At 35.4% G+C, this 27185-nt stretch overlaps 3 protein-coding genes across 3 annotated transcripts; 1 reads left to right on the top strand and 2 right to left on the bottom strand.

The window, feature by feature from the left end:
• Nucleotides 1-4843: 4843 nt before the first annotated feature.
• LOC108358382 (uncharacterized) lies at nt 4844-6951 on the bottom strand. The gene is made up of 2 exons (XM_017609671.1): nt 5197-6951; nt 4844-4984 (listed from the first exon to the last, which is right to left on the bottom strand). The coding sequence occupies exons 1-2, from the start codon at nt 6949-6951 to the stop codon at nt 4844-4846; spliced, it is 1896 nt and encodes a 631-aa protein (XP_017465160.1).
• Nucleotides 6952-12194: 5243 nt separating this feature from the next.
• On the top strand, nt 12195-13702 carry LOC108358381 (uncharacterized). The gene is made up of 2 exons (XM_017609670.1): nt 12195-13123; nt 13180-13702. Exons 1-2 carry the CDS (start codon nt 12195-12197, stop codon nt 13700-13702), a joined length of 1452 nt encoding a protein of 483 aa, XP_017465159.1.
• Nucleotides 13703-19256: 5554 nt separating this feature from the next.
• Nucleotides 19257-21167, bottom strand: LOC108358380 (uncharacterized). The gene has a single exon (XM_017609669.1). The coding sequence runs from the start codon at nt 21165-21167 to the stop codon at nt 19257-19259; it is 1911 nt and encodes a 636-aa protein (XP_017465158.1).
• Between the last annotated feature and the right edge of the window lie 6018 nt (nt 21168-27185).

The raw sequence follows: 27185 nt of genomic DNA, 5'->3' as shown, positions 1-27185 counted from the left end.
AAACTAAATTTATTTAATTGTATCAATACATACCATTGTTACAAATGCACAATAGTCCAGCGCCCTTACCTTCTTCTTCTTCTTCTTATTTGGCGCTGTAAACACCTAAGCGATTTTGGCCGAGTACAAAACATTGGAAGAGCGCACTGGTTTTGTTTATTTAAATCATTTGTGTATGTGTTTGAGACTTTTAAGCAATTAAATCTTCATTGAACAAATATGAAGCTCCTAGCATTCACAAGAGTCCCCTTGCAGTTCTGTGAATTCGTAACTACTGGTAGGACGACTCGGTCTGGTGCCTCCAATATAACTCCACAGCCAGCTCTAAACTAAATCTCCGAGCAGTGAGATACACTCGAAAGACCTCTCAATATTCTCCAGCTTTAGGCTACCAGACCACTGCAGTGTCTTCCAAGCATAACTCGAGACTATAAAAGAAACTTCACTCATTTCACCACCGCCTTTTTGTCCGTATGACCGACCTAAATGAGGTAGATATTCACGAGTTCTCGCACTTTATGAACCTTACCAACTGGTTCTACTTCTGGGTGAACGGAAGGGTTCGAATTCGAGCTCTTAATTGGTATGACAACAGACCCATTGGGTTTTAGTGTGCTTCTCTCCTAAGTTGGATGAAGGCAGCCGCTTCAACCTAGCCTCAATATCTCGCGCTTGACGGATAACCTCGACCTGGGTAGCTCAAACCGCTGAGTTTTCTTTATAAGAATTAAACACTTTTTACACTAATTTAAAACAATCAATAAACATTCAGAGAAATGGCATTCCATGTCATTGCAGATGCCGTTTTGTTGTCATCCTGCCTAAGCTACTTTATACCTTCCCCATAGTTCAAGTCATGTGCGCAACCGATTGAGACCCATAGAGTCCAAGTAGTTTAAATACTAGCTTCACCAAATCTGGGCAGAATAAGAAAACTGTTGATATGACTTCACCTCATTATATAACATATATTCGCAAGGCGAAGATACCCATCGTACATTGTCCAAGAAATACACATGCCATAATTAAAGGTAGCACAGTATGTGAGCCCGAAGCCCTGATTGCCACATAGAATATGTTTATCTCCCAAGCCGACGTCCCGCTGTTGAGCTATCAATCGACTGTTTATTTGATGGGAACCACGAAGATATGCGTGTTGTCGCTAATCCAGCCAGAGTGGAAATTATCCGCTATGGCTTATTGATTTCTGAAGCCTTCTCCTGTACAACCCAGGTCACGAGGACTTTTTAAAATAATATGGTGTCACAAAGTCAGGAAACAGGATAGGGGCACTATCTCTTATTTATTCCTCTCTTGAGTAATAAAGAGCGGTATTTAAATAGTCTACAAAATATCTGATCGATGTCCCTTTCCGCATCAACTACGTACCAAATAGAACTGCCGACGTAGGGCTGGGTACCGCCGAGCTTGTTGAATACGCTAAGTTGTATTAAGTGCTTCATACTGGGCTTGTCTAAATGGGAAGCGTTGCGCATTTTCCCTCTGACCGGATCCAATACCACTATCAAAGAGGGAGGTAACTAACTGACCACAATATTGACACTGTTTATCAAGCTTCTAATTGATTCTAGCGGCAATTAATTATCTAGGTTTATCGATGGCTCGTCGGAAGCTCTTCAGGTAAAGCTTAACTTCCACATCTATCGCCTGTGAAGAGTTCTCAGCGACATTGCAAATCGATGCTTGGATGATGAACTGACAAAGCAAGGAACCCTTAAGGACGTTGCTGCTGTCGGGCGAGACTTAGAGGTACATTTAAGAATACAGTGACTACTACGTGACAGATGAATTTCGAGGTAAATCATTAGACATCGACTTGAAAAGTCTAAAGCTCTTTCTACCTCACAGAAGTATTTACCGGGAACAACCCTTTGCGGTGAGGCCTTAAAATTCTTCAGAAATAAACTAAATAGATTTTACTGGCCGAATAAAAACTAAGCAATTGCTATTTCATACAATTTCAGACCAGCAAGTTCAAACGAACGCTTTCTTCTATAAACTAGTTTTGGTGCCTTAAATTTTCCTGCAGGGCATTTACTGAATTTTCCTTGTGCATACGCAGTGAAGATCATGCAGCGCAGGCATCGTATGCTTCTGTTATTAGCAATACTTTCTTGTGGTTGTTTCATTGCATGCTTGAAATAGTACGTCACTATTGCTCGAACGGTTTCACTTTTGGTCTTGGCAATTTGTCGGCAGGCACCATTGCTGCTGTACATTACATATTTATTGCTATTGCTTTGGAGACTTTTTTATTAACTTAAATTTTATTTATTAGATTGCCGCTTACATTATTTGTTTTCGACTGACTTTCGATTTCCTTGGCTTAATCGATGAATCAAGCGAACGATTTGTCCACCATGTGACTATAGCGAATCGATTTGCTATTTGCGCTGGAACGGTAGCACTTGAGCACATTTTTTTTTAAGTGTTTTTTTTTTTAACTATTTAGCTGCTATTGTCTATCGCTACTCGGCGCCTTTAAATTGCGAATCTCTGCCTTCTTAGTGTTCCCGCCGTTTGACCCGCCTCCCTGCCACGCGTTTAATTTTATATGGATTTTTTTTGTAGTTTATTTACCTTTTTTACTTTGCTTCTGACTTAATGTAACTTTAATTGCTTTTTAGGGAATCCCATTAGCAAACTGTCACACGCGATAATACATATAAATTGAGTGTCAGCCATTCATTCTTTGTTTACGTTCATTTATATCAACATTTTCTAATTACTAACTATTCGTGATGATTTAAACACAGAAGTTAATAAGTAAAAAACGACGAAGTACCAATAAAAGGGGTATTGAATGACACAAGCATCACAAAAAGAAAGCAAATTCTCACACAATTTTAATATATGGAATGTAGTACTTAAGTACATACCAGGGTTGTTGCGAATATTCGCATTCGCATTCGCAACCGCGGAACTTCCGCATAAATTTTAACATTCGCATTCGCATTCGCAATAATCAATGCTGTAATCCGAAAAGGCAGCAAAATTACTCTTTCTTAAATACAATGATCCAATTCTTGAATTGAAATACTAAATAAAAAAGTATTATTAAAAAAACTTTTCCATTTTTTATTTACCTAAATCCCCTAATGTACTCACCAAAATTACTTCTTAAAAATATTTGACATCCGCATTCGCATTCGCATCCGCGGATGTTAGCTTTTAAACATCCGCATCCGCATTCGCATCCGCGGATCACTAAAATTCCACATTCGCAACATCCCTAGTACATACATATGTATTTGTATATGTAATATTTCATTTAGAAAGCCCTACAAATTACTGCAAATGCTAATAGTTAAAGGTTTATGCACTACTGATCTATGCTGTCTTTCGGACTCTTACTAAATACATACATATGTAACATGCGTACCTACGGAGACCATCCGTCCTGTATTATACAGGACAGGACAGTCCTCTTTTTTGACCCATTGTCCTAGTAATTTGTTTATTTTATACGGGACGCCAAATTTTTTTTATTTCTTTTAATGTCCTGTATTTGTCCTGTATGCGGTGTTTCAACGCCTCAACAGATCATTTGCTTCTCTTTAAAAAAAATGGTCGAATATACTTAATTTGTATGAAAAAAATGCGTAACACAGTCAACGAAAAACATTGCCAAAAATTATTGTTAAGCCTTAGCAACTTAAAATTTCACTTCATTATACTAAAATTTAACGAATTTTTTAAACAAATTTTACGAGGTAAAAATCTCCAGAAAATTATCCTACAAATTCGTTATGTTACTATAAGGATACTGTTTCAGGGCTAATACATCTAGGATCACAAAAGAAGGCTTTCAGATCTGTAAGCTATTGCGGAAAAAATTTGCAAAACTATTTTTTGTTCCGTATTCGGCTCTAATAGTGATGGTTACCTTTATAACACGTGGTGCGGATTTGACTGTCATCGAACGAATGTGAATGAACGATGCCAGCACCGGTTAAAAAGTAAATAAATGAAAGTGTAAATAACTCTACCACACACGATAAAGTTCAAACATACCACACAAAAGAAAATTACATGGAAATCTCATTTCAGTCAGTCTCTCATTTCATTCAGAAAAGAAAAAATTTCCTCGAAACATGCTTAAAAGTGGGAGCGTCATATTATTCTGCATTACAAAATTCTACATCGCACAATTCTACAAAATGTTAAAAAAATTCTTCTCGATAAAAATTCTGTATTTTTTAATTCTGCTTTTTTAACTCTTCTTTTTCAAAATTCTGCTCTTGAAAGTTCTACATTTTGACATTTTATTTCACAAAATTCTACTTTTCGCAATTTCGTCTTTCAAAATTCTGCTTTTGTGGTAGAGAAAATCTTACAAAATTTAACATATTCGCATCCATGGCTTAAATCCATGGTGGAATTATGCCAGGTGAGGTAATTATAGTGCGAAGAAAAATTTTGACACTGCCTTATTTTAAAATTTGCCTATAAAATTTGGCAGTCGAATGTCAGAAAATAAAGCGAGAAAGCTGTTTTATTACTTCACCTGTTTATTGTGCCATGGCTTAAATCTGCATTTAAGAAAAGTATAAAAATTCTTACGGCGAGTTTTTACGATTATCAAAATAAACTTATATTTTCCATATATACAATTCTCTTCAAAAAAAAAAAAACTGTGACTTAACTCATTTCTTTTTTTAATAGTTCTTATAAGCAGCTTATTTTTTGAATTACTTGTATTTTCTTTCATTCTGTTCTTCAATTTCCTTTGTGGAAATTTGGGTTTTCGGAAAAATAAGCCCTACTTGTAAATTCAATACGAGATTATAAAATTGAGAATTGATTCTCCCAACAACTACTTTTAGCCGGCGATGCCACCCTTCGCCACTGTTGTGCTGTCTGGAAAAGGTTGCTGTTTCTGATGCATGCTGTCATGCACTGACCAAAACTCAGGAAAATATTTCGCGTTCCAATTATTTCCAGCAACAAAAGTTTTGTCAAACTAATTAAAAATACTGAATTAAATAATTCTTTATTAAAATATAACGTAAACAATGTTAAATAGGGCCTGTCCTTACTTTGAAAAAGTGCGAACTTTTCAAAGTAATGACATGCCCTCTTTAACATTGTTTACATAATATTTTAATACAGAAATCTGTAATTCACACATTTCCTTTTCTTTATTTTTTCTACACAAATTTCCATAACAAAAACCAAACTACTAATACCCAATCCACAGAGTAGTAAGTACCACGGAAGCTTCATGTCTTCCACGCGAATATTATGGAATTGTTCGCTGCTGCTATTGTCCTTCAAAGAGAGCTTGCCTATTGCCCACATATCTATGAATGTCATAGTGCGCCAATGGTCCACCAGGCCAGTTTCCATTGTACGCAATATTAGCATATTCAAAGGCTCCTTCAAATACGAATTCTCCGCCAGAGGTATGCTCAGCAATAAACGATCGAAAATTTTTAAAGTTGGAGCCAAACAAAATATTTTACGTTCAAATGTTCGCTGTTGCAGTTCGAAAATAGGCCAAAGTGATTCCGGCATAGTATAGGCATATTTTGTGTCATATTCTGCACGATGGCGTTGAAATGTCTCAGTATCCACCAGCTGCGAAATGCCCTCTAATATGTTGTGAAATTCAGAGTCAGGTACATTCTGAGTTACTTGGAATTCGTAGCGATCAAACATGATTTTCAAATTTGCCCGCCGCATATCATCAAATGTGAGTATTTTCTGCTTAAGAGGCGGACTTGTGAGCAAAGTTTGAAAATAAGCTGAGTACATGTTGTTAATGAATAGACCCAGTAAAAATAGAAAAATGTAAAGCATCTTTAAGCAAAGTATTGGACGTCGCCTAATATGAAAAGTAAGACCGAACATTCCGCGGAAAATATTTTCATTCAGCAAAATATTGAGCAGATTGAATTCAGCTGACCGCTTATAGAATTTATGCTTTACAAAAGTCTCCAGCAGCGAGAAGAGCAAATCCAGAATCACCAAAATGCCAATAACTTGCGTTGTGACGACCATCGCATATATTTCTGAGTATTCAATTGGTTGCGGGCATGGCAACATAATAAACCATTCAATATTCTCCACAGGATATGATGTAAACGGGTGAGGCGAAGCTAAGCCCAGAGTGATGGCAAGATCCAGTATCCCTTCCCTGGTATAATTAATTATAACCCGCGAATATGTGCTGCTGCCTGGTATAACTGGTTTTAAATACTGCCAACTGATATTGTGCTTCTCCGCAAAGGTGGTCATCATGTAACCGAGATAGCCGCTTAAGTGTTGTTGGCCTGCCTCGTCCTCATAGATCATTGTGCGAGGTGCAGTTTGACCGGGCGAAGTCTTGAAAGTTTTCCCCTGCATATTTGCGAGGTGGCACAGAAACAAGCGCTCGGTTTTGTTTAAAAATTCTCGAACCCAATGGCCGCTCGGAAATGGATGATATCGGTAGTAGATGTTTTCTGTGTAGAAATTGAAGAAGATCGCAATCACATTCGACATAAGTTTATCATCCAAGTATTTCCGCAAATAAACGAGCAGGTTGGGAGTGGGTTTCGCATCAGCGATATGTAAGATAATACGAGTCTGTCGGCTATATTGCAAGTTGCTGGCCAAGACATTGAGAAGCTGGCGATCGGGATGTGCGGACAAACACGTTATAGCGAGTTGTTTGCTGTTGAAACGTTCCTTCAGCTTATCTGCCGGTGCACTGCCCGAGGCGATGAGCAGCGGTACTTTCAACAGCTTCCATAACTTTTTTGATGAGATGCAAGCATTGTTTGTTGTTTGTAATAGAAATATGGTCTCGAAAGGCTCCTCAACATAGATTCGATGTATTGTACTGAAGAAAACTGCATCAGTAGTTAAACTTTGAAATGCTTCCAAATGCGTTGCGGCATTGCTAGTTAACAAGGAAATTAGCAATAATGGTAGTGTATACGTCATTGTGCATAGCCTTCCACTTTAATACTAACTAAGGTAATAATATTTTTAATACAGCTTTTTCATATATCGTTTTGAAAAAAAAGAACAGTAAATGCATATGTATGTACATTTATAAGATCATAAAATCGATGTTAGCCAGCGACCGGATATATATAAATAACAATAGTAGGAAAGTATTTTATGATTTTATGTTCTATAAATTATCAAATTATCAAGATGTAGTTAATGACTTTGTCCCATAAATCGTTTTTGAATTCATTAAGTTTTGATTAATTAATCATTACATTTCCTTGCCGCCTACATCTACATACTTATAGATATGTGCATTAAGCCGTATTACGAAATTGCTTAATGACCAATTATAGTCCTGAGCGAGACCTTTTCGACGACATAGGCTGGGTTTCTCCAACTGAACTTAATTTAGTTTAGCCATTTTTTGGACGTTTTCATATTCACCATCTAGGCTAAGCCAAAAATTAGCCTACTTTTTTATCAGCTTATTCTTGATTAGGTCCAGCGGTTTATATCTGGTGCCTCAAAACCTTTTTACACCCAAAAACTTTTCTCCACATAAGCATTCTACATACAATGTATTCATTCTGCATCAAATGGCATACAAATTAATGATTCAAAGTTTTTACAAAATTTTGGATAATTTGACGTGTTTTTATGTACTTGTGACGTGTTTCTGCTCAGCGCTTGTCGGTGCGGATATTTTAATTTCTATCGTGTGCGTTTGTTATGTGCTAGAGTAAAACGCTCTGTTTACTCGTTTCACTTGGACACTAGGACATTTACATTTACTATTTGATTTCGCTTTTGACAATGCCTTGTGTTTGTGGTCAAAAGGTCGACCGCATAAAGTCTAAGATTCAGTGATTTTTTTCATGCAAAGTGCGTTAATCTATCGCAAACTGACTTGGATTTGACGGAGTGTTGATTGTAGTAATTTTATTATTTTCACAAGTTGTCCAATGTTTTCATTGTACCGAAAAGATATTTAATTTTAACTGCGGCCACTGCTCAGCTTTTTACCATCGTCCGCTATAATTCTGGGTAGAGCATTAGTGTACACATTTCAGTAGGAATTAAGGATTGAAATAAATTAAGAATAATATTTGAACTCGATTATTATTTACATAGCATTTCATCAAATTTAACTGCAGTGAAAATCAAATTGATAGGGAACAGCAAAACCCTCTTGGGATTTGACTACAATGAAATGCCTGTACCATTGCATTATTAATTGATGTGACTTGTTTTACTAATCGTGTTACAGTCATTGCACTAAAATACAAACTTGGATATGTTACGCTTTCGTATTGAAAATGATAATTAGCTGATTTTACAACCAAGCGCACTTGATACAAGGGTATTTATGTAACATTCTTGGCAACAGCTTTATAAGGACTGCGCTGAACAAAATTGTCCGGTGTAAAAAATGTGTTATGTTTTGAACCAGCTGTCAGATTTTGAAAAACAAAAGCATTTTAGTTTTATAACGAAACACAATTCACACAAAGTAGTAAATAAACAAAAGCTGTTAATTTTTAATAAGAAGTTTTGAATTTTCCGTAACCCCGCAAACTATCGTATCTATAGTAGTATCTAACTACCTATGTACCTGTTGCTAAAGCCCACTTTTTTTCAAAGTCTTGAATGTTTTTGGTTGCATTTTTTGTGGCTTTTATTTCGCTTTCAACTAGAGCCCAGTTTCTCTCATTCAGCCTTAAGACGTTTGGTAGATTGCCTTCTTTTGTTACCAAATTTACGTTATTCCTTTACGGCACTCATATGTCTGATGTGCCGTAGTATCATGAAATGAGGTCAAGCCACAACAAATTGGATACTTCATGTTACGTAAGAGTAGATGTTATCTCTTCTGCAAGCACTGCTTCGCTGTTGATTGTCCCCGATGTCACAAAGAAGCTGTGTTTTTACCATAAGTGCAGACGGGCTGCCAAACAAGGATTATCTTGGAATTTCTGTCACTTATTTGCTCGCTCATTTTCTGTTGCATTTGCTAGAAGATCGCCTTAAATATATATTATATATTTTTCTTGGCAGAGTTTGTTTCTGGAATTTTTTCACCTTGTTTATGTTCAGTCTTGTTTTTTATCTTAGTTCTTCGCAAAAGTGGTTCTAAGAAGTTAACCTTACTTGCCAATTTCCTTCTCAAAATATTTCNTATTTTATTTTATTTTATTTTATTTTATTTTATTTTATTTTATTTTATTTTATTTTATTTTATTTTATTTTATTTTATTTTATTTTATTTTATTTTGTTTTATTTTATTTTATATTGTTTATAAATGAATTATATTTTTATAAATCATATGTTTTGAGTCATATGTTTTACACCGTTGTAATTTTAAAATTTCAAAATTACATTTTTCGACTGAAAACTAAGATATTCGAGCTAACTCGACGGCACACAGTGTGCTTTTTTAACACTTCGTGCCAATTAATCGTAGCGCTTTCGACAGAACCAATATTTTGATATGAAACAAAATAGCTTTGGGAGTTGATGTAATTGCCTTTCAAGGAAAAATATTGCCAATTAACTGCAATCACTCCTTGACCTTAAAAAAATTTTTCAAAGATATTGTTCTTCGAAAAAAAACATGCAAAATCCAACGGATATATTAAAAAAAAAAAATCAGTTTTTGTACTTTTTATTATACTAATATCATAAATTTTAAGCCGAGAAATATATTTGAAAAATGCATTATATATTTCATTTCTGTAGACTAAATAAATAATAAATAAATAAATTTTGGACGTAGAATACGTCTTACGTTTCGATATGGATGCTATGCTCAAATGTCGTAGTTGTAATTTTTAGGGCTTCATGAAAACGCTAATTGCACGAGAACTAGTGAAGCGATTGCAAAGAAAAGTGTGCCATTTCAAAGACAAAATTCTAAACCTCTCGACAGATATATTTATGTAAGTAACCGATGCGGTGCTTGTCGTAGAAGCAACGGTAAAAATGGCTTATTTCGGGGTAAATTTTGAGCCTTTAAAGCGCTCTAGCAACTTACGGTTGGCAGATATAACTTTCATTTTCGGAATATAGGTTCTCTGGAGCAGTGCAAATATTATCGTGTACAAATTTTATATAAACTCAAGAAATATCGAGAATTTAAAGGCAACAAATTTTTGAAAAAATTTACAATTTTTTTTAATACCAAAGTGCTTGAAAACCGCTCGAATGATTTTGTTTTTGTGTTCTATAGTCAAACACTCAGGTATTTTCTTTTCCTGGGAAGTATTGATAGATATCTTCTAAGTATGTTTATTTTATTCAAATATATGGGCATAAATAATTTTCCATACAAAATCACTTCATCATCAATTTGCAAACACGTGCATGTGTAAAAACAGTTAGGTGCTGGCAGCGACAAAAGGATACCAAAAACCGATTGCGCAGTTGAGAGGAAATATATATAAACAAAATGAGGTATCAAATAAATGGGCTTGGCCTGTAGATGTGCAATAGCTTCTTATTTTTTCAAAAAAAAATTGCCACCCGATTAAAAAAATTATATTCAAATTATTTTTAAGTTATATCAACTATTACACTATAAGTATGGATCGAAATGGTTTTGAAAAGGCTTTATTTCTTAATTACACATATGTAGGAGGGTTGCCACCTGTTTCAAAAAGCAAGTACGACTTAAATAATGGCAGAAAATTGAAATGTATATCCTGATATGGCTGTTAGACGAAAGCAGTTGTGGTTTGAAAATATTTTCAATAGGGTTGCCACCCGTTTAAAAATTAGATTTCAAATAAAGTATGCATGAGTTAAATGAAATATTAAAATACTACAGGAAACGAAGGTGATAAGATATCCTCATTTTAAATATTTAGTTTATTAAAGAGGGTTGCCACCTGGCAACAACTTAGACTCAAATTTTTTAATAAGTTAAAGCAATTATTAAAAATATGGGTATCAAATGAAATGGGTTTAAAAAGACTTTATTTATGAACTGTATTTAGGAGCGTTGTCACTAATTTAAAAAGTCAAATTTAACTTAATTCATCAGGCACATGAAATATTTATGTATACATCTTAACTATATTTAGGAGAGTCGCCAGCTGTTTCAGAAGTCTTAGCTAACTTATGCACAAATCCGAAGACGAGCATGAGCTCGAAGAAGAATACTAATACGGGGACCTAGGCTAATATGAAAAGTAATACAAATTTCTGCAATATGAAAAAAAAATAAAAATGCATCGAAATAATGATACACGTCATGGCATATATCTATTTGTAAGCTGATGGTACATATGATTGAAGTTCATTTTGTTCTGCTTCTCTATTGCTAAGTATTAATACTTTTGCGATTCATATTGATTTATTAAATTCAATTCATTACAATACAATACGTACAGTTTTTAGCTTGGATGTGATCTTAATAATATCACGTTTTCTACGTTTAAGTTTAGCGGCTGTGACTCCGACACAGCCTGCAGGTCAAGACGAAACCGCTGGACTGATCCTTTTTATGATTTGCATGCAGCTCTGCACCCCCCTATTTCCCCTCCTCCTTTCCCCCGTAGATCCGGCCCTGCCTCAATTTGTAGAAAAATGTTGGCAATCGCCCTAAACTCTTAGTTTTTGTTACATAAATTTAAAGGAGTACACTTGTGATTATAAACATTACCTGTAGCTTTGGAGATACGCTGGGTATAAAAATTTTAGTTTGAACTGATTTCGATTACAAAACATTTATGTACACAAACGAAAACTTTAATTGGCGGCACTGTAGCCGCATAGGCGCAATTTAAATATGTACATACATATCTATATAGTATATACCTACATATATGGCAATTAGTTCGAACATAAGATTTTCGGGAGCTTATAAATCTCCCTCTAAGTTAGTACTTAAAAAGACTGGTATTCGTTATGTCGTGTCTACGCGTGTTTGTGCTGATTTCTTTAATTAAATTCACTACTCCGATGCATTTGAGAGTTTTTCAAAATTTAACTGCGGAAGCACTTTTCCTCCAAACAGTACGTCAAATCTTTGTCGAGCAACCTTTCGAAACTCTATTTCTGTTGAAGGCAACCAACAATTCTTGTATCTCGTCAAATAACGTATGGGAATACTTAAGAGTACCGGTGCTCATCGCCTCGGCAAGTGCGCCGGAAGATAAACTTAAGGACCGTTTCACTAGCAAACAGCTCGCAGTCACGTGTTTGTCCGTGCAGCTCGATCACCAGCTACTCAATGTCTTGGCTGCCAACTTGCAATACAGACGACAGACCTACACCAACCTTATTAGCATCTTTGCAAACATTTTTGGCAGATCAACGTATGACCAATTTAATCGCAATATTCTCCAACTTCTACACAGAACACAATTTTTACCGATATCATCCATTTCCAAGCGGTCATTGGGCACTAGAGTTTTTAGATAAAACAGATCGCTACTTTCTGTGCCACTACGCCAATATGCAGGGGACAACCTTCAAGACTTTATCGATTCAAATTGCGCCACTCGCCATCATTTATGAAGACGCTGCATGTAAACAGCGTTTGAGCGGTTATGTTGGTTACCTGATGATTGCCTTTGCGAAAAAGTACAATTTCACATGGCAATATATACACCCAGTCATCCAGGGTAACAATTTGTCTATAAACGATTTAGGGACGTATGTTTTGGAAGGTAAATTGGACTTTGCAATTACCCTGAGTCCAGCTTCCTATAGACCGGAGGAACGCTACCCTTATATGTCGTATACCGCGAAATACATGGATTGGTTTATTGCCTTGCCATGTCCGCAGCCAATTGCATACTCAGAAATATACACGGTGATTGTCACAACTCAAGTTATTGGCATTTTAATGATTCTGGATTTGCTCTTCTCCATGCTGGAAACCTTTATGAAGCATACATTCTATAAACGTTCAGCTGAGTTCAATTTGGCCAATATTTTGATTAATGTAAATATTATGCGTGGCATTTTCGGACTCTCTTTTTTAATAAGGCGTCGTCCAATACTATCCTTGAAGATGCTTTACATTTGGCTGTTTCTACTTGGTCTGTTTGTTAACAACATGTACTCAGCTTACTTTCAAACTTTGTTCACAAGTCCGCCACTTGAGCAAAAGATACTCTCATTCGATGATATGCGACGGGCAAACTTAAAAGTCATGTTTGTCCCGAAGAAATTGGAGTTATCCAAAATGGACTTGGCTCTGGGTTCGACAGCGTATTCCAGGATTTTTTGCAGCTGGAAGATGGTGAAACATATGCTCGCCATCGATCGGCATTTGACACAACATATGCATATTCTATGCCTGAAATTCTTTGGCCTATTTTCGAACTGCAGCAGCAAACGTTTCAACGTAAGATATTTTGTTTGGCTCCACCTTTAAAATTCTTCGATCATTTATTGCTGAGCATACCCTTGGCGGAGAATTCGCATTTGACGGAGCCGTTGAATTCGCTGATCATGCGTACAATGGAAACTGGCCTGCTAGACCACTGGCACACAATGACGTTCGTGAATTTGTGGGCAACAGGCAAGCTGTCGCTGAAGGACAATAGCAGCATCGAACAGTTTCATAATATTCGAGTGGAAGATTTTAAGTTTCCATGGTATTTACTGTTCTGTGGATTGGGCGTGAGTAGTTTGGGTTTACTTATGGAAATTTGTGTGCACAAATTGAAGATGAGGACAAGATGTAATCATGGAAAAGGAAAAATTATATTTAAGTTGAGACAAATCTAAAATAGTTTTAAGATGTCTTTTAAGAATGTATGTATTAATCGTGGGTCATCAGAGTAAGCGTGTTATCAGAGCTTAAATATTAGTGTTTTTTCTGGGTAATATCTTGAAATTTGCCAAAAGTTGCTAATCTACCGGTGTTGGCGTATGCTGCGAGTTGTTCCTGTTGCGGATACCTACGCACTGATTCACCTGACTTATTTTAACGCTTGCTTCACCTGATAGCTTAAAAAGTTCGTACAAACATACATATGTACATATGGCATCAACACGAAAAAACCCAACAAGAAAACCTTGAACCCCCTTCTGAAACTCATCTCACGCCGGCATCAGCTATGTTTGACTGGATGTAGAAGAAAATACAAGAGCAGAGAGACTCAATCATCCAACAATTGATAGCGGTAATGATGAAATCGGAGCAGAGGGTCAACGGCAAATTTAAAGATGTCTATAGGTTTGTTCGTCGAGCAAAAAATTTGTACGCATTTGTTCGAATTATTATGATTCTTGCCCAAATCGCGTTCGTGCAGACCAAAAAATTATCCATCACTCAAAAACTGAGAGCGCAAAGTGACAGTACTCCTGAAAGAAGTTGCAAATTCTTGCTGGAAAAATTTTAGCCAACAAGAATTTGCAATCACGAAAAACATATGATTGTGGCACATGGTTGCATTTTTGTCTACGATAATTTAAATAAATAAGTTCGTTAAATTTAAAAATTTATAAACACGAGCGTTTTTTTTATGAAAAAAGGAAGTAAATACTTGTTGATATAATTAATTTAGTTAATTCCAATGATTTGAACTTAACTNAATGCAGTTTCCACCGATGTGATACTAAACGGAAACCCTCAAGCAGCTGATGAGTGCTCGTCTGAAATCTTCGCTAAGGTCCGCGGTGCAGCTCAGCATAAACCTCCACCTTTGCGTGATGCTTTTCGACTGTGTAGTGCAAAAACTAATGGGCAAAAAAGCAGCAATAACTGCCCCATTGTTTTTAAGTTGTTCTCTACACATGATCGCAATCAGTTCTTAAAAGCTATTGCTAAATTATGGATCAATTTTTCTGCATGAGAGTTTGCAAATAATACTACGAGAAGTACTGTCGTATGTCTCGAAGCTTAGGCGGTAGAAACAATTGGCGTCAATCTTCTCCAGCCGTGGGAAAGTTTTTGTACGGCTAAAGCCAAGCACTAGCATTATCACTGTTTTTAACTGAATATGAGTATAATGTTATATGTGGTTATTTTAATGTTAACTACTTTACCACGTATCCACTGCTGGTCTTGCTGTAGTCAACAAGTTTTTACCAACAAGATACGCCAACAATTCGAAACCTAGCTTGCTAGACCTGCTTATTACGTCTAATCTTGACCTTAATCTTAAATTTGAACAAATGTCTTTTACCTCTGACTATGACCTAATATTTTGTGCATTAGATGTGACGTTGAATTTTCCTGCTGATAGTGTTATTTTTATATGTCGTGATCTGAAGTCTGTTAACGTTGCTGATCTTTTCGTTGATTTGTCAAGTGTTAACTGGCTGTTGGTTCTACAAGACCGTAGATGAAAAACTTGACGTTTTAAATAAAATTTTCATTAAATTATTTGACGATCATGTCCCAGTCCGCATTGTTAGGGCTATGAATACCTCCTGTAAGTAACGTGTATGCTGTTTTACGTAGATTAAGAATGTCAGAGTCGTATACACCCTTAGATACCAGAATACCAGAATAAAGTTGGCTATTCAGCTTATTGTACCACACATCACGTACTCTGGGCTCGTGTATAGCAATTTTTACTCTATTTCGTTTCACAAAATTGATGTTGCGTTTAATAACGTTACACGTTACGTTTACGGCTTCAAAAGATATGACCAAATTTCTATGTAGAAAATCACAATTCTAGGATGCAGCATTTTTGAATATCTATAAGCTTATTCAAAATCCCTTCTGAAAACATTAAAATTAACAAGATCTAATAGGCATTAAAGTCTGATTGTCCCCAAATATTCCTACTTGTCTTCAGCTAGGCTGTTCTTCATTAATGCTGTAAGGCTCTGGAACTCAATTCCGGAATCCGCAAAGCAGCGATGAATCGGAGTAACTTCAAAAAAGTAGTGCATAATTACTTTAAATCCGCACAATGAATGCGATTGGTATTAAACTGTTATCATTTCTCTGTCTCTGTCACTTCTACTGTTAAACCAAATTTTGTATGTTCGTATTTATATGCCAGACTTTTTATCATCATCAGTTTTAAGTCTTGATTTTAATTAAAAATACAAATATGAATATTTTTTGTTGCTATTTGATCAATTGTTAGTTTTAACCAGTTGGTGTATTATAAAAGACTTAAAAGTATTATAGATACAGTTTCATTTCTTAAATAAATAAAATAAATGTTAATAATAGCACTGTGCGACAGCTGAAACCAGCACGGACTTGCTAATATTTTCTGAAAGTATACACATCCAGTAATAACACACTCGATGGATTTGCAAAAGTTAGCTCGTACTTTTATTTTATGGCGTACTAAAATTTTCATGCTCCTGCCTAATATAAGTATTTTTAACAAAAGTGGAAAAAAAATTGTTAAAATAAATATCTGAGCTAAATTAAATGTTGAGATGTGTACACTAAAATTTCATGGGAAATATTTTCGTAGAATATTTTAACCTATTAGCTCCCACCTTACTTCAAAAGACCTCCAAAAAGCAAATTTTGAAGGTCGTGAAGGGATTAAAATGTTCTAGAGAATTATTCTTAGGAAAATTTAAAAGGGTTCTACTCAGTCAAAATCTTCAAGTCATCAACTTAAAAGTGGTTTTCTTCCTATATTTAGAGATTTTAATTTTTGAGTAGTTGGCAACCCTCTTCGAAATTATTTCTCCTGGAGAAGACTGACTGCATTTAAATAGGTTTCATTGACTAAAAGCGTTGCAATATTTTACTTGATTAATTAAAATTTTATACAGGGGACAATCCTATTAAAAATATTGTATTTTTATCCTAAAGCGTTGAAGCTGGCCTTCAAAATGGATCAATGAATTGACCGGATATAGTGTGTCTAAGGACTCGTATAAAAAAAAAACTAAACAGGTTTATTTTAAAGCATTCCTCCCATACAAACCTAACTCCAAAAACGCTTGAAGTGTTAATTGCAGCCATGAATGCACGACTCCGAAATTTTGTACATTTATTTATAATCATACATTTATAATATAAGTAAACGCCTTTAAAATGGTGTAATCGGTTTATTTTTACGCAAATCTCCCATACAAGCTTAACCTCAAAATGCTTTAAGAAGCCATTCACATGTAAGGAAAAATCCTGTTGTTATACAAAGTGCAAACTTGTGCAAGGTGAGTTATACAAAAATGGAAAGCAGAAACTCTATATACAAATATATAAATTGTGCTTCACGGTGGGTTAAACTGCTTTTCCTTTAAAGTTAAAAACCAGCAAATTTCAATTGTTTGTAGAAATGCGAAAATTGCTAAATTCGGCGAAACAGATAATAAAAGATGAGGTAAAAAATATTAACTTACCCTTTTATAAATTATCACGTCGTTTAAAAGTTAATTATCTTCATTACTATGATTTCTAAGGCTTGTAATATTTTCGGAGAAAAATAAGTTTTTTATTTAAATTTAGAGAGCGACCGAGCATCGATTTTTAGAGCCGAACCTAATACCTGAAATTAAACAATTGTATGTTATAATGTAAAAATCAAAGTCTGTCGGCATTTTCACCTTACAACCGATTCCGTCTATCGGTGTTAAGCTAGGCGAACGATTCATCGATGTTTTTGAAACATCGTTAATATTAGCCTGAAATTCGATGTTTGCTATCGATGTTTAATAATTTTTAACATCGCCGACTTGACAATACATCGATGTCAATTTCAAAGATTTTTTAAAGATCGACTTCTGTGTAACTCTCAAACCTGCTATAGACAAAGAACGTAGATAACAAGAAGGGACAACACGTTATAATTGTAGCGAAAGTGAGTAACAGGGGCCTGCCTTCTCTTTGCATCCAATCAAAAAACGTATTTGGGCAAAGGAGAAGGCGCGCTCCTGATGTTCACACTCGCTACAATTATAACGAGTTTTTCCTTCTTATTATCTACGTTCGTTGCTATAGATCAAAGTTATGAATTATTTTAATTTTTTTTTTACTTATCATGAATTTTTATATTACTCATCCTATGGAAAAGCATTCAGAAATTTCGATCTTAGCGTCCAGTATGGAATATGCTAGCATAGTTATGTAATCATTAAAAATTGCGGACCGCCCAAAACGACAAATTTATTGCCACGTCACAGAAAATATTGTTGATTCTAGGCTTTGAAAATTAGCGCCGATATAGGAAGGTTAATTAAATGCAGAGAAAATCAGAAGGTATTTTCATTTCAAAAGATGGCATGTTTCAGATTATTAAGTTATTCATTGAATTCAACCAGGACTTAAGAAATTGTAAAATATCGTAAACCATCGATATATCGATGTTTTTCTGGCGATGAATTTTAGCATCGATGTAGATTTTTCCGATGCATCAAAACATCGATGTATCGATGTTACTCGCCAAAATTTGCATCCCTATATAAAGCTGACCTTCAGCACTGAGCAATTGTTCACTAGACACACTTGATGGAGGATCAGACAAATATTTTAAAGGATTTTTTTTTCAACAGAAAATGTAGGCTTTGATACCAGTATTCAAAAATATTTCAATTTCTTGGCAGCAGATGTTCATTGAGAAAAGTGTCCAATTAGTTAATTTATGAATGTTTAATATGAATTTCCTACCTTTGTTTTGCTGCCGCCAATAATATTCATATATTTTTGCGAGAATAAAAAAGTTAATTTTTGGTTTGATTCTGCAATTTTCAAAATGAAAATGAAACAATAACAAACTAAAACTTTGTACTATTTTTAAATAAAAAAAAAGATTGACAATGTTCGGCCAAAGTTAGTTTTTTTTTTTGTCAGAAGCTGAACCGATTTCTCTATTGCCAGTCTAGTGCTTTATTCACTCGGCCATTGCGACTGACCACCACCAATATAATTTTTTCTGCTCATTATCCACTGTGCATCGTGGGCTTCCCTTCTTCAAACTGATGTATCATTAATTAAATTTTTTGCTGAAATATTAAAGTAGAAATCGTTCGTTAGAAGAAAAATATCTTTGTAAAATATACATATCTAATGGTATCTAAAAACGTTAAGTATATTTACAGCAATACCTCTCAATTTAATTTAAGAATTTTTTCATACCTCTAAACATTTCATATTAAATAGAAAAATTCATTGAGGCATAAATTTACATAAATTAATTTGTGTTTCAGTGGGATTTGCGATGCAATTCTTCGATTGGCATAGTCTCCTACATACAGTAACCCAAACAAATGTACATGTGTTGATTTTTTTGAAATATTCGTAATGTTTTTCGAGTTAAAGTTTATTGTTATTTTTATATGGCTTTAAACAAAACCATATTAATCCCTTTTTCAAACTTTATACAAAATTTGCGAAAATTCATAAAATCTTCATCTAAGTAAACTGATCTTTAAACTCATTCCAAATGGATATGAAATATTCTTTACAGTCTCTTAGTACCGTATCACGTAGGAACTTCTTATGCAATACTTCCGCTACGACGCACATGCAACCAATAGCATTGCCGAATATATAAATCAACCAAATGTAGTAAAGATCCCACAGCTGTATAGCCTTGCAACTGCGTGGCTTTGTCAAATCCTCAAAGTTAAGCTTTCCCGCCTTGACCATTTCAAATAGACTCATCGTCGTCCAATGATGCCACATACCATATGCATGCATATCCAGCAAATAGGCGTTGAAAGAAGCACGGTAAACGCTATTTTCCGCCAAAGGCACAGCCAATAAAATTTGTTGATGAAATTCGAGCGAATCAGAGATGCGAAAAAGACGCTGCGAGAAATAGCGCTGTCTTCGCGCAACCATTTCCCATGTTTCCGAATACACCGAGTAGGCGAACTTCGTGTCTAGACTCTTGCGTATGGCGTAGTAGTCGCGCAACTCGGACATAATGAGAAAGATGTCTTTATACTCACGCATGAAGGACTCAGGCATTAACTTTTCCAGTAACTCAAATGACCCCTGAGGTATGGCAATTTGTATGTTACGCGCTTTTAGATCATCATAGCTATTGATTTGTTCACCGGCTGGCGGCTGGTTAAACGAAGCATTAAGATGAGCGCTGTAAACAGTGCTCCAAATTATGCCCTGAACAAAAATTAAAAAATAGAGCAAATAAAATTTATAGTTTCGTTCTCGACGCAATTTAAAGGAGAGTCCGACAACGCCACGAAATATCTTATCATTGAAGATCATCTCGTTGTTAGGCCACTGCTGCGACCTTCGCGGTATGCGCCCGCCATTGGCAATACGCGCGTAGAGTAGAGAGAATATAATGAAAATGATTACATCTAGGATGAGCGTATTGCTGCTGAAAACATACTTGTATATTTGATAGCGCTCAATGTAGCCGGCGCGTGGCAACATCGGCATCCAATGACCGATTTCTACCACGCCCGAGAATCCGTATAACGACATATTTTCGACAGGCATTTGCAAGCATATTGGGAAATCCAAATCGTAATTGCTGGTGAGATCTGCCAAAATGGAGACTTCGATGCTAGCGCCCACATTCACGGGCATCCTGTAGGTCAGGCTGGCGTTGAGCTTCACAGCATATGTCGAAATGAGGTGATAGATATAGCCTAAGCTTTGCTTCTTACCTCGCCGATCTGTGTAGATGATGGAGCCCGGCTCGGCCTGTGAGGGCATGGTGCGTAATGCGAAGCCATGCAGATCCTTGATCCGATTCGGATAGTACACGTCGGGCCATTGCACATGCTCTATAGTGAAATTGGGAAAACGATTGAATGAGTAGAAAAGTCCAGTCGTTGCGAAATCCTTGCGTATTGCCAAAACATTCAAAAGCTGCTCCTGGTCGCAGTAGGTGAAAAGTTCTTCCAACTCAGCGAACGGTTGGGAAGCTGGAACATTTTTTAGCAGAAATAATACTCGAGTTTCCCGCATATGCAGCAATCCGTCAGCCATGTTGTCGAGCAAATTAAGGTCCACAAAATCGTCCAGACAAACAACATTGAGAATTGCGCGATTATAGTGCGCATTTAGGTAGATCGCGTAGCTGGCGTTGAAGCTGAGCTTCGCGGTATAGTTCGGCGAATTCCAGCTGGTGAGCTCAGCAAAGCAATCTGCTGGTTCACGCCGCCAGAAGACCAGTGTGCTAAAGCTGTGCTCTCGTTGAATGGCGGCAAGTAGCATTTCAATAGAATTTGGTTGAGTTTTAGTTACTGCACTGTTTCGCTGCGCAATGCATAAAGTTCCACTGGTGCACAACAAAAGTACCGAAGATTCGATAAAAACTGCAACGAGCAATTTCACAACGTACATTTTGTGGCAAGTTTGCGTTCGGACTGGTTGTCAGCACTTGTGTGGGGGGTTTATCTATGACAAGAGTGTTGCGCTAAGGAAAATCAAAATATTTAAAAATTCGTAAGACTAATACAATAAAAGTGTATAGCTGTAATTGTTTTGTCATGCAGGGATATAATAGGCTATAAAGCACTAAAAACAATGTAAAGAAGAAATATGTACACACTTTTAAATTAGCTCATGCCACACAGCCCATGCAAAAGTCGACACTTTGTGCGCTAAGTTCGGTAATCGTGTTAACAGCCATCTGGGCATAGTCAATTGTCCAACTCAGCGGGTCAGTGTTTTGCGAACAATCCATTAAGGCGAATAACGAGCAAGTTATTTGTGAGATAGAGCCAGAAGCCGCCACCAAGTTCTTGGAAAACTGTGTTAATAGGCAGAGGCGTAATTATAGGGTGGCATGGGCCTCCGATCCGAGAGGGCCCCGGCACGAGAGACCGCGAGCTCGGAAATAACCTAAGATTTTTAACAACACTAAGTAGTTAAAAGTTATAATTTTTTTAAGTACATACATAAAATTAATTAAAGTGAGACACAACTAAAGACCAACATTTTTGTCGTTAACGTTACATTCGCACATATATTTCGGAAACGTTGTGTAAAAGCGAAAGTTTTTCATTTATTCTGATAATCAGCCCCGAAAGCTACATTTTATAAACAGACACTTGTTTCCCATCTTTTGTTGTTTTAAATATAAATATGGTTTTAAATGGTCTTTAACGTTACATTTTTTTTGGAAGTCAGTTATATATAGCGTCACACATACGGAAAACTGGGCGAATCCTATAAAGTTAAAAATTAAACTAAAGTGGTTTAATAACGATCAAGGTTCAAAGAAACTATAAAAATATTAAATATTCGAAAATACACGTTGTATTGAGTTATATATGTTATCGTTTTCTGCAGCTACTATTCCATGTGTATGTGGAATTCCCATGTCGTTACCTAGGCTATTTAAAAAGTTATAGATTAAAATATAATAAATATATTAGCAAAATTAAATTGTTATTTAATTACAAATATGTATAAACTCATGCTGTAGAAAATAAAATTTATTAGATATTTAAATAAAAAGCACACATTATTGGTAATATTGTTGGGTAACTACTTAAGTGGTTTATTAACCCTAGAGTACTAATGTTCGTCGATTCGACGACTAGGTACTACTTTTATTTTACTCATTTTTTTTCTTTACTGAGTGGTATGACTGCGATCGGACGCCGCTGTGGAGCAGGGCCTGGGTTCAAGCCCTGATTCAAGCAACATCGCAAAAAATATAGGAAACAGGTTTTTTCTTAACAGCGGTCACCCCTCGGCAGGCAATGTCAAACCTCCAAGTATCATGAAAAACAGCTTCTCATAAAAATACAATCGCCGTTCGGAGTCGACGTAAAACTGTAGATCCCTCCTCTTTGTGTGACAACANAGAGTGGTATGACTGCGACCGGACGCCGCTGTGGTGTTCCACTCAGCAGGGCCTGGGTTCAAGCCCTGATTCAAGCAACATCGCAAAAAAATATAGAAAACAGGTTTTTTCTTAACAGCGGTCTCCCCTCGGCAGGCAATGTCAAACCACCGAGTGTCATGAAAAACAGCTTCTCATAAAAATACAATCGCCGTTCGGAGTCGAATAAACTGTAGATCCCTCCTNGCTGGTATTTCTGTTTATTTGATTCATGTAGTATTCATAACCCAAACCAAACGTTTATAAAGTTAGTTAACAAATAAAGAATAAAAAATGTACATATAATATTTACATACATACAGTGGTCGAAAAAACTTAAGTTGACCCAAATATTGACCAGTTTTCACAATTATTATTTTTTGTTTGTTATTTAANATAAACTGTAGATCCCTCCTCTTTGTGTGACAACATCAAGGCGCACGCAACANTCCCCTCGGCAGGCAATGTCAAACCACCGAGTGTCATGAAAAACAGCTTCTCATAAAAATACAATCGCCGTTCGGAGTCGAATAAACTGTAGATCCCTCCTCTTTGTGTGACAACATCAAGGCGCACGCAACAAATCTGAGGAGAAGCTCGGCCAAACAATTTTCTATTTATTTCAGGAGGAGAAGCTCGGCCAAACAATAACATATGTGATTTCGATTTCGACAATCGAATTCCCCGATTTTGTCCAAAATTTCATAAAATTCCCCGCCCATAGATATCTCCTTTAATTAATTAATTCATCCCAAAAAAAAATATGTATGTCTTTTGATATATTTCTGGTCTTTCAGTTTATTTGATTCATGTAGTATTCATAACCCAAACCAAACGTTTATAAAGTTAGTTAACAAATAAAGAATAAAAAATGTACATATAATGTTTACATACATACAGTGGTCGAAAAAACTTAAGTTGACCCAAATATTGACCAGTTTTCACAATTATTATTTTTTGTTTGTTATTTAATTGGAGCTATTTTTTTAATATGGTTCATTCTTTAACAAAACCCATATAAATCCACACTTCACTGGAATTATTCACACACTGGATTATTTAAACAAAATTCAACATATATACGTAAAAATTTCGAGCTTTTTAATAAGATTTTCTAGAAAGATTCTTGAAAGTTTTGTAGCCCATTCAATTCTAGTATAATAAAAAGCAAGTTTCAACTGGCTAAGTTATTATAAAATTATTGAAGCAAAAAAAGAAAAAATTAGTTAACATCTAATTCCACACAAAAAACAGTTCAACCCCCGATTTCCCACGTAAAATGAAATTCCCTACAAAAAATGGTCCTTTCCCAAATTCGCCACGCAAACTGAAATTCCCCGCGTTGGCCACTCTGGTCTCATGTGGAAAATTATTTTCTAATTAATATATATAACTTGTTAATTTTTGCCTAATATTGATCTCGTTTGTGAAGTCCAGCAGAAAATTTATTCCTTTTTGGATACGTTTATATAAAATACATAAAATAGCAAACGTTTTTGAGTTGTTATGAACCTAAAAGTTGTTTTATTATTAAGTTCAAGCATCAAGTTTATTAGTTTAAAAATATGTATAACATTTAGTTTCCCTTTGTTTTTTTTTTTTAAACATCGTCTAATCGACGATCATTAGTACTAACGTATGTAAAATATGGTTAGTACTCCAGAGTTGAAATTAAATTACAACGTGACGATTTTTGCTGGGAGAGCCAGCCCCATCCAAAGAATTTGCCACGGGCCTCAGATGGTATAGTTACGCCACTGTTAATAGGATAGTTTTATTGAGTTTTAAGAAGAAACCACTACATTGACCACCCCGTATACATACATTTTGATGAACCTTTGTTAATTTTTTTTTTTTTAGTTTTGTACAAAGAGCGTGGAGTACTACACTATATAAAATATTTCCTGTAAATAAATTTGTTTAATATTTCAAAAGCTTTATCTGATTAAAATTAAATTGATTAATAATAAGGGCCGTATTCACGGTGTTTAGTTAAACGTTTGTTAACTTAACTATTGGCAAAACTATAGCACTATAAGTATGTCTACACACGCAAACATACGTATCATATTTTAATAACGAACTTTTTGCCGTATTTTTTAATCATTTTAATGTAAGGGGCAGCTCCCATTGAATATCGCCCATTCAATTTGATTATTTAATAAATTTTTTTTAATGATTTTAAATATGTATATGTATGTACAATGTGCATGTACGCATATGTATGTGTGTGTATACTCTTGCTTACATGCGCTTATTTGATCAACTACACCTTTATTGGCCTTACTCAAATTAGCGTTGTAATAAAATGAACCGGTAGGTCATTAATATTTCAACATTTTGTTGCCTCTGTTGCGATGAAGTGGGGTGGCTTGATTCAAACTTTTCCCTAAGTATACATACATATATGCGGACGATGCCATGCCAATCGGTTCAGGATTGCAACCAAAAGTTTAAGCAAACAAAAAAAAACAACGAAATGGAGCAAATTTCAAATGTTATATGTCTGCAAAGTATACCCAGTTATTTAAACCGAGAAAGAAGCGAAAAAACTGCCTAATTTGGAGGCTAAAGTAACTACTTCCGTGCGGCTTTGCAAAATTCTTTCAAACTAAAACTTTATTGACTCGTTTTGGCAAAAAAAAAACACATTTTTACTGTATAATGGTAATATTTTGAACTATTTTAAGCTTTTAAAATGAAGAAATAGTTAAATTTCAAAAATTACAAAATAGCTGTGACATATATTCTGCATGCTGCGTGTTTTTTTTTTTTAATTTGGTGGCACACTTTTGAAACTTAACGGATACGTGGTATTTGATGCCAACTTTCATTGTTGCCTCTAATAGGAGCATTCAACCTTAAAGCTTCCCAAAGTTATTAAAAAAAAAACAAGTACAATTTTTTCGAGTGACAATGAAAAAATTATTAATTTCGGTACTTGTTCGCCTAAATAAAGGACAATTAATTTAAAAATAATAACTTTTGCTAAAGTTTTCTTAATTTTAGTAAGGTTTTTTTCTTTAAGTGGCAACACTGGTCGCCTATATCTCATTTCCAATAGTAGCGAAGTCACACGACTACAAAATATTAATTAGACCCTTCTCATACAAAGAGAAAAATATGATTTACAACAAAAGCATATAAAATAAAATTGGTAAGAAAACTTATTGACCGTTTGCCGGTTGTGCTAAGTGTGACCGTCGCTAAGTTTAATAGTTACCCATTTGTCAATCGCTCAATAGCTATTGACTGTCAACTCTATTATACACTCAATTTGTACAAAATCGACACAAATAAATTATATGTGCGTTCAACAAAGACGGCAACGAGCGAATCGAATGAATGCCACCGAGAAGTGGCTCTTGTCATTATTCAAACATTGAACAGTTATACCTTAACTAGTTATTATTGTTGTTATAGTTGCACCACACCCACTTGTGCTGATAATGGTAGTTTTGTTGCTGTTGCACCCGCTACGCTGCACGAATTATCTACGGCCACTACCCCATCAAACAATTTGTTGCGATTTTTTGCCGAAATCGTTACATCGCGTCTAAAGAATTTTCCGAATTCGAACCGAACCGATTTCTTTACAAAATTGTCAAGAATTTCCTATTAGAGAGTTGACACGACTTCGAAAAGAATTACCATAACAATTTCGTAAGGTATGATCTTAACTAAATCGAACCGAATTTATCGGTACGAAATCTTTTCGCTTTATTCTTTGCAAAATCTTTTAGAAATTTTCTAAGTGAAATCTTTTCCAATACAGCTTACTTCGTTATCTATTGAAAATAAACGATAAGAAAATGTATTAAGTGGATTAGTTGAAATGTGTACAGAAAAACTGATTAAGTTGCCAAATTTATTCTTTATTTTGATTAACTAGCATTTCCAACAAATTTTATAATCTAAAACAACAAAAAAGATGAAAGATGTTATAGATATATACGATTTTATAGCCAATTAAATTTAAAATTTGAGAGTGCTGAAAACTTTTCGCTTTATCTCTTTTATTAACAACATAAGTTCACTCACATGCCAGCTGGTCGGTAGTTCCACCAGTGGAGTCCATAGATGACAGAAGTTAAGGCTCCAATTCCGTAAAAATTAGCACTGGCTTTCCCGGATTATTGGCTGTACCAAATTTTGTAAGCATATGGCAAAGCCTTCATCTTTCTTATATTTTTTCACGTTTCACGTTTATTTTAATTTCACTTCTTTATTTTCATTTCACTTCACTACCCGCAACAATTGCCTCTGTTGCGTTTTCACTTTTAATGCGTTCGAAATTTTTTTACCCTTCCACCTTACGAAACAGTTGCGAATTCGTTAAGAAGGATCGAAAGACATTCGACTTTGTTCAGAAAAGTCTGATATCCGAAAAACTCGGATGCTTTGGTTTAGTGGGTACCTACAAACGACCTACGTTAACAGCAAGTGCTTGGTAGATATTTTCAATGGGAAGGGTAAGGTGTAAGGGCAAAGGTAATGGCAGAAAATGATTGTCTTCAGTGGAGTGGCTA

This window comes from Rhagoletis zephyria, unplaced genomic scaffold (assembly GCF_001687245.7).
Source record: "Rhagoletis zephyria isolate East Lansing unplaced genomic scaffold, Rhagoletis_zephyria_1.1 Rzeph_scaffold_00246, whole genome shotgun sequence".
NCBI classification, from domain to species: domain Eukaryota; kingdom Metazoa; phylum Arthropoda; class Insecta; order Diptera; family Tephritidae; genus Rhagoletis; species Rhagoletis zephyria.
Note: the sequence above shows the minus strand (reverse complement) of the source record. Positions and strands in the feature narration are given on the sequence as shown.